The sequence below is a fragment of the Gadus chalcogrammus genome, chromosome 17 (assembly GCF_026213295.1).
Source record: "Gadus chalcogrammus isolate NIFS_2021 chromosome 17, NIFS_Gcha_1.0, whole genome shotgun sequence".
Classification (NCBI taxonomy): domain Eukaryota; kingdom Metazoa; phylum Chordata; class Actinopteri; order Gadiformes; family Gadidae; genus Gadus; species Gadus chalcogrammus.
The window spans coordinates 12,175,371-12,183,294 of record NC_079428.1 but is presented as its reverse complement, the minus strand read 5'-3'; the positions used below and the strand labels follow the sequence as shown (position 1 = coordinate 12,183,294).

The window sequence follows — 7,924 nt, the reverse complement described above, 5'->3', positions numbered from 1 at the left end:
GCACACCCTGAAATTTCACTCTCTTGCCTGTGTAAAACGGAGGGTTTTATTCCGCCATCGTCAAGCAGCCGGCTTTCTTGGTTCATTGGAGTAGGCGGGACTACGCACGGAAAGTGCACCTCTTTGGAATAATTTAAATACTCAGATCAGTGTAAACACGCGGACCATGCCGTAATGTTTTTCTGTCCCTTTTTTAATGTCCCTTTTTCATTAAATTAACGAAACGTACTTGTAAGTGATTCTAAGTGTGTGTGTGTGTGTGTGTGTGTGTGTGTGTGTGTGTGTGTGTGTGTGTGTGTGTGTGTGTGTGTGTGTGTGTGTGTGTGTGTGTGTGTGTGTGTGTGTGTGTGTGTGCAGGCGGCTATAGGCTCCAAGGCCCTGGACATGGCGCGTGAGGGGGGGGACGAGGTGCTGATTGGCTACGGTCAAACCGTGCTAACGCTAGCTGTGCTAGCAATCCTCACCACCGCTCCTATCGGGGCCCTGGGCATTGGCCTGGCTGGTCCCCGCATGCTGCACAGAACACTCCCAGGTACACACACAACACTCAAAGGCACACACACCCACACACAGACCTCCAAGGCACACACACAGCACATCCGAGGTACAGACACACAACACTCTCAGGTAGGAACACACACACACACACACACACGCCACACTAAATTCACTCCAAGGCACACACACATATTTAAAATGTCAAAAGTATACCAAACATAGAAATATGCATTTACACAAACACACACACTCACAACTTTATAATCTCATGGGGGTGGACTGATATCGTCTACTGTGTAACTTTCTTTCCATGACCCTTAATTTCCAGATGAGTCAGTGGGCGGAGCCCCGCCTAAAGAGGGACTTTTGCCTGGTCCAGAGAAGGAGGTAGTCTTTTATGAGAGTAAACTTTAGTGGACCATCATGTTAAAGCTTGACTATGTTGGACTCTGTTGTCCTGTATGTTTCTGAGATATTATAATGTACGAGTTTCCCAAATGACATGTAATCAAAATGTAATTCACATATAATTGACATGCGTATTAACCAGCATTAAAATTGGCTGCCTGGAAATGTTATTGTGAAGGTCTGGGGCAGGATCACATGATCTGATTCTTGCCTCTGACTGCAAAATGCTATTTATATGTGTGAGTGTGTGTGTGACTGAAGAACACCAATAAAATGGATTTTCCTACTATGATAGTAATTTTGTGATTGGACCTCTGAACGTTCAATTAAGTTCCATTGAAAAGGATTTTTCTGAATTTATTACACATGACAATACCCAATAAACCATAAATAAACCGACACAGTGGCCACACATGTTTGGCACAATGCTAAGTAGGTAATAGGTGACATTGTAAATTACACAAGTACGGTTTGACGAGATAACAGTCCTTATAATAAAAGAAAGATAACGTACTACCACCAGCCAGGGTAATATATCCTGATCCAAGTTAATTTCATTAAATCAACTAGCAATTATATCGTAACCTTATCCCTCTTTACAATCGGAAAACTCTCGATACCTTTCACCAACAATATCTATAAATCACAATTGTTCACTTAATCAATACCACAATAACAATTCTTATCGAAAGCAGCACCTTTATTGAAAACATATAAAAATATAAACGATATAAACAAATTTAGAGAAGACACCAACAGTCCTTTCAGCAGCGGCTACTGTAACGTACGTTGTCTTTGACGACGTCAAAGGGTTAATTAAAGTTTGCATTATCCAGTTGGTTCAGAACAGAAACATGTCAAGGGGTTAGTGCGTGTGTGTGCTACGAAAGCGGTCCTTTTGTACAATAGAGTTGGTAAACGGTTCTGCTCAGTGCTGGTCCGATGTTCCTGTAACACAAGAACAGAGCATTCAGAACAAGAGCAAGAAGAGCAAGAGCAAGAAATACCTTTTAAAACAGGGCTAAAGACTTTTATGTTTGCTTTAGCTTTCTGCTAAATCTTTATACATTGCACTTTCTAAAATGCTTATTTTTTTTACATTGCCTTTGTTTTTTTATCACTTTCTAAAATGCTTTTTTTTATTTTGCCCTTTGTTTTCTTTTACTTATGTATTTTCTTTTATTATTTTATTTTATGACGATGTTTCTATGTGAAGCACTTCCAATCTGCCTCGTGTATGAAATGTGCTATATAAATAAAGTTTCCTTGACTTGCCTCGCCTAAATACAATAGAGCAGGGATTCTCTGAGGTGGATAGCAAACAATATCATTCAATATTGAGATGGATTTGGTCTTCTACGTAGGTAGTACTACACAAACCTGTTGAGTTTCCCGTATCTGATATTGGAGAGTAGCTTCTCTCTGTCTGCTTCACTGGGGCACGACTCGTACGCAGACAGCAGACTGGAGGGAGGGGGAAGCGCAACATTCAACAACCGCTGAAGAGACCATCATCTGACTACCAAGACATATTGCATGTCTTAACATACAACTATATAATGTATAAATATATAATGATACTTGTATGGGGTGAGTAAGTATGTGTTACCTGTAGAGTATTTCACCTGTAGTGAGTGAGTGTTACCTGTAGAGTGTGTAGTGGGTCAGTATAACCTGTAGAGTGGGTTAGCTGTAGTGAGTCAGTGTTACCTGTAGAGTGGGTTAGCTGTAGTTACTCAGTGTTGCCTGTAGAGTGTGTTAGCTGTAGTGAGTCGGTGTTGTCTGTAGAGTGTGTTAGCTGTAGTGAGTTGGTGTTACCTGTAGAGTGTGTTAGCTGTAGTTACTCAGTGTTGCCTGTAGAGTGTGTTAGCTGTAGTGAGTCGGTGTTGTCTGTAGAGTGTGTTAGCTGTAGTGACTCAGTGTTGCCTGTAGAGTGTGTTAGCTGTAGTGACTCAGTGTTACCTGCATAGGGTTGTGTATCGATCCAAAATGGCAGCTGCTTTGTCTCCAGACAAACCGCTGATCTGCATCAACTGCCTGGCGAACACTTCTCTTACTGTCTGAGACTAAAACACACACACATTACCTTGGACTTTAATATCATTTATCTCTCGCAATATTGGCATCATTGCTTACAAAGGAAACTTTCTCTCACACACACCTTGTTCTTGATGGCTCCGTAGTTGAACTCTGCGAAGGAGAGGAGGGAGAGGGAGGGGGTGGAGGAGGAGGAGGGGAGGGAGGGCTTCATCCCTCCATCTCCCTCCAGCTCTCTGGAGCGACACACCAGGGTACGGTTCTGGAGGAGGGAGTGGAGGGGTGATGAGGAGAGGGAAGGAGCACTCTGTTGACTCACCAACACCCAACTGACTTCCCCTTGTCTGTCTGTAGGAGAACTCTGTTAGCTCACCAACACCCAACTGACTTCACCTTGTCTGTCTGTAGGAGAACTCTGTTAGCTCACCAACACCCAACTGACTTCACCTTGTCTGTCTGTAGGAGTCAGTTTCATTCTTTGAGGGTTTTAGAATTGTGTGATGTTTGTGAAGCTCAAGGGGTGTTGCTGTGTTTGGCTATCAGGTATCTAGATGTGATATTATGGGATGTTACCTGCTAGAGTGTGGTCAGGTATTTAAATGTGATATTATGGGATGTTACCTGCTATAGATGGGTCAGGTATGTAGTTGGGATATTATAAGTCGTACCTGGTAGAGTCTAGTAAGGTATGTAGATGTGATATTATGGGATGTTACCTGATAAGAGTCTGGTCAGGTATCTAGATGTGATATTATGGGATGTTACCTGGTAGAGTGTGGTCAGGTATCTAGATGTGATATTATGGGATGTTACCTGGTAGAGTCTGGTCAGGTATCTAGATGTGATATTATGGGATGTTACCTGGTAGAGTCTGGTCAGGTATCTAGATGTGATATTATGGGATGTTACCTGGTAGAGTCTGGTCAGGTATCGGGTCATGACGGTCAGGTAGGCTGCAGACTCCCTCACGTCCTGAACCCTCTTAACGAAGAAGCCGTCCACCACCTGACCGACACACACAAACAGACACACACACACGCACAGCTATGTTGTAGCTCACTATGTTTGCTTAAAAAAACAACAACACACATGGCACTGATAATTGCGTGCGTGTGTACCTGTGTATTGATGATAGCCTGTTGCAGCGTGGCCTCAGGTAAACTCATGTGGGAGGCTGCAGTTCCACACTCCTCCACCAGGTAGATGGGTTTGGACAGACCGCACCTCTTCAGACGGAACTAAAAGAGGAATACACATTGCACTGTCCATAACGCCTATAGAGGACGACTTTGTGTAAAGACAGACAGACAGACGGATGGGAGGGGGACGCACACCTTCTGCTCGCGGAAGCGTCCGTCGATGATGCTCCCGCACAGGTCGTCCATCCTCTTCCTCTCGATGATGTAGTCCAGGACCAGCTCCTTGGCCTCGGGGGCACGCAGCTGACCTGTAGGGGGGTGAGGGGGGTGGGGGGGGGGGGTGTCTGGTCATCTCTGGCCACCTTCAGAATTCTCCTCAAAACTCAACTCTTCAAGCTTGCCTACTGCCTGTGACCTCCCTCGTCCCTCTTGTTTGTCTGCTTGTCTCCTTGTGTTATTTTTGATTAAGTTATTTTGTTTTCTATGTTCCTGCACACATTGCAAAGCGTCCTTGAGTTCGAAAGGCGCTTTATAAATCGAATTTAATACCATTATAATTATAATAATTATTAGTATGTAAAATATTAGGATGGTGAATGTGTGTGAGAGCGAGTTAGTGAGTGAGTGAGTGAGTGGGTGAGAGAGAGAGACGGGTTACCTGGTATAGGTGCTACTCTCTCGCGGGCCACCCACAGGAAGTCTCCCACGTTTAACTTCCTGACGTCAAAGGTCACGCCGTTCCTCTGCAGCTCTTTGACCAGGTCCTGCTTACAGTGGTTACTGCCTCTATATATAAATACACACACACACACACACACACACACACATGCGCGCGCCATCATCAACACAAACACAATCATCTACAACATCATCATCATCATCATCATCGACACACAAACAATCATCACCCCACACACACCCTACCCTGTAGTTTCTATGAAGTCCACACAGAGGATGATGTCATAGTCTCCTGGGAGAAGACGGCCTCCACTAGGCCTTCCACCACTCGGCTCTGAAGCCTGGGCCTCTCCTGACACACTCGGCCCAGCCGCCTCACCTCTTGCCTGGGATTCCCAGGCGGGCCGTCCAGGGACAGGCCTAGAGGGGAGAGAACAGGATTGAGCGCTGGGCTAGAGCAGGTGTAGCATTCGGCCGTTAAATACTTACGGTGTAACGCTCTTCTCCTCTTCATCACTGACCGTGAGGTCCACCAAGCCCTGAACATCGTTCTCCTCGCTCCTGTCTCTCTCCTCAACTCTCTGTTCCGGTCCTCCGCTGCTTCCCTGCTCCTCTGAAGCCAGTCTCCCGGCCAAGGAAGCGCCCTCCTCCGACAGAGAATATCTGGAGAAAGAGAGTGTATGTGTGTTTGTAAGTGGAGAAGCGGGTGGGTGGGTGAGTGGGTGAGTGAGTGAGTGAGTGAGTGAGTGAGTGAGTGAGTGAGTGAGTGGGTGAGTGAGTGAGTGAGTGAGTGAGTGAGTGAGTGAGTGAGTGAGTGAGTGAGTGAGTGAGTGAGTGAGTGAGTGAGTGAGTGAGTGAGTGAGTGAGTGCACGTGTGCGTGCGTGCGTGTGTGTACCTTGCAGGGCTGTGGGTCTTCACTACCAGGTCTCTCTTGATCAGGGTGCTGACAGAAGACCAGGCAGTGTATTTAGTACCCAGATCTGGCTGCAGGGGGGGGGGGGGGGGTCAGAAAGGACAAAAGCAGATTGGTGGCAGAGAACAGAATAAAAGTTACAAATTTAAAATATGTAAGGAATGAGAGGAAGGAAAGAAAGAAAGAAAGAAAGAAAGAAAGAAAGAAAGAAAGAAAGAAAGAAAGAGCAACCCTTTCTGTGTCCTACCGCTGAGAAGGACTTGTCACAGAGGAGCTGGGCTTCGTTCTGCAGCTCCATCTTGAACATGTACCCTTTATCACCTGGGATCTGCAGGGGACGCATTATAGGTGTATGATATTCAGGTGATTTATTTATATATACACAGCTGTTGATACAGGTGATATATGATCGATAAACTTCAGGGAAACAGGTAATATACAGGTCATTTATACATATGGGTGTTATACTGTTGATCAATTACAAGAGACATCAGGTGTTCAGGTAACATACCTGGATGTGTCGGTAGAGGGTGAGCAGGACAGCGTAACCTCCAGATCTCTTCTGAGGAACATATTCCCTCTTCTTCCCCCTCCCACCTCCTCTCCCTCCTCCTCGTCCTCCTCCTCCCCCACTCTCCTTCTTCCCTGCCTGAGGGACATTGCTCTGCAACCACACACCAAGCGTTCAGAGTCATCAGCCTGGATCCACTTTCATTTATTGTCTGAAAATAGGACTGATTGGTAGTAATACATTTACTTTGAATATCTAAACAGACAGACAGACCTTCTTATTGGGTGCCAGGCTGTTGTTGTCAGGTCCTCCAGCAGGGGGCGCTCCTTCAGGTAGCGAGTGGATGGGTGCGTCTGGACCTAAGGAAGAGACACACTGTAAAACGTTTATATGACTCATGGGGGCGTTCCAATTGTCCTTCTATATAATTTCTTCTTCTGCTTACCCTCGCTGACAAAATCAACAGAAGTTTCTCTACAGAACTCCACTGTACCCACTGACCCAATTCTTTTTTGGAATGTCCACAATCTACCTGTAGGCATCATAGGGCAAAATGCCTCCTAATCCCTAGCTGCTCCTTAAGGACATGGACCTGAATGCACTGTGAATAACACTAGGAGTAGTAGCATTAAATACTGACCGTGTTCCTTGTAGTAGCGCTGTAGTTTTTCATCCAGAAGTTTACAGATCCCGTCCCCAAAGTTCTGGAGGATCTTGGCTTCCCGGGCGTTCTCCAAGGGTAACGGGTACTTCTGTAAAGAACCGATGGCCTGCAAAACAAGACGCCACGCATTAATAAAACAAAACATTTATAGCTAGTCAATAAGCTGAAACCCCTCGCATAATTATATCAACGCATTACTTTGTGCTACACAGCCTAGTAGTTCCTACAGAACAACTGGACAAGGTTCAGAAGAGCTACACAGCCTAGGTTATGCAGAACAGGAGTCACACATAAGGTTAGTGTATAGTACTTTGATGAGGGTACTATGACCCCCTATTAATAATGTATGCAACACAGTTGTAATAAATACAATGTTTAAATTGCAAGATTATTTCACAAACTCTTCTGGTTTGAATTCGAATTCAAACCTAAAGCGCTATGGACTGCAGCTGAACTATGCAAGCTCTTTAGTACATATGTTGTTGTTGTAATTCCATGGAAAGAAAAATAGTTGGTATAGGAATAACAAAGAGCATACTTTGTTGTAAACGTGCTGAGTTTTAAGCCCCTTCTCGCGGGCGCTGTCACGTAGCTCTGTGAGCCACCGGAGGAACAGCGGGTTAGGAGACACCGGGAGCGCTCGCTTCCGGCCCAACCGGACCGGTTCCGGTGCGGGCATACCGTTTATCTAACGGGAAAGGTGAGAACAATATGAGAAAGATGAAGATGAGTGATATGGCGGAAGACAATGGACTTATGTGTGCGTATAGTGTGCAAGTTGGGTTGCCATCGTTATCGTGCAAGTTGTGTTGCCATCGTTATCGTGCAAATAAAGCGATGCATGCATAGTCGCTTGTGCATGATGTTTGCACGAAAAATGCGAATTCGCCGAGCGAAACGTATTTGTTTCATAAGCCAAGGGGAGGTCAAGTTTGTGTTTATTTTGACACAATGTACCACTCACCCTCTCGCGGACGATGCGCGCCGTGCGTTCAAAGAGCCTTCTTACTTCCTTGTTGACGTCACATGTCCATATCCATGAGGGTCACGTGTACAGAAGGCCAAGGCAGATGTG

The 7,924-nt window shown here is 45.4% G+C and overlaps 2 protein-coding genes across 4 annotated transcripts in view; one reads left to right on the top strand and one right to left on the bottom strand.

Annotated features, from left to right (window-relative positions):
* Positions 1–2,427, top strand: part of LOC130370537 (sodium/hydrogen exchanger 9B2-like) — an 8,173-nt gene extending 5,746 nt beyond the window's left edge. For all 3 annotated transcript variants that reach the window (XM_056576302.1, XM_056576301.1, XM_056576300.1), the window contains 2 exons: positions 358–532; positions 827–2,427. In XM_056576302.1, coding sequence (XP_056432277.1) covers positions 358–532; positions 827–912 — 261 coding nt within the window. In that variant the 3' untranslated portion in view covers positions 913–2,427. The remainder of the gene's footprint in view (positions 1–357; positions 533–826) is intronic.
* Positions 1,219–7,905, bottom strand: mus81 (MUS81 structure-specific endonuclease subunit). Its single transcript, XM_056576294.1, has 17 exons — positions 7,814–7,905; positions 7,388–7,537; positions 6,826–6,955; positions 6,459–6,544; positions 6,186–6,338; positions 5,922–6,002; positions 5,657–5,745; positions 5,250–5,423; positions 5,007–5,180; positions 4,741–4,868; positions 4,278–4,390; positions 4,062–4,181; positions 3,853–3,948; positions 3,068–3,205; positions 2,869–2,972; positions 2,287–2,370; positions 1,219–1,854 (listed from the first exon to the last, which is right to left on the bottom strand). Exons 2-17 carry the CDS (start codon positions 7,526–7,528, stop codon positions 1,788–1,790), a joined length of 1,878 nt encoding a protein of 625 aa, XP_056432269.1. The 5' UTR covers positions 7,529–7,537; positions 7,814–7,905; the 3' UTR covers positions 1,219–1,787.
* Positions 7,906–7,924: the final 19 nt, after the last annotated feature.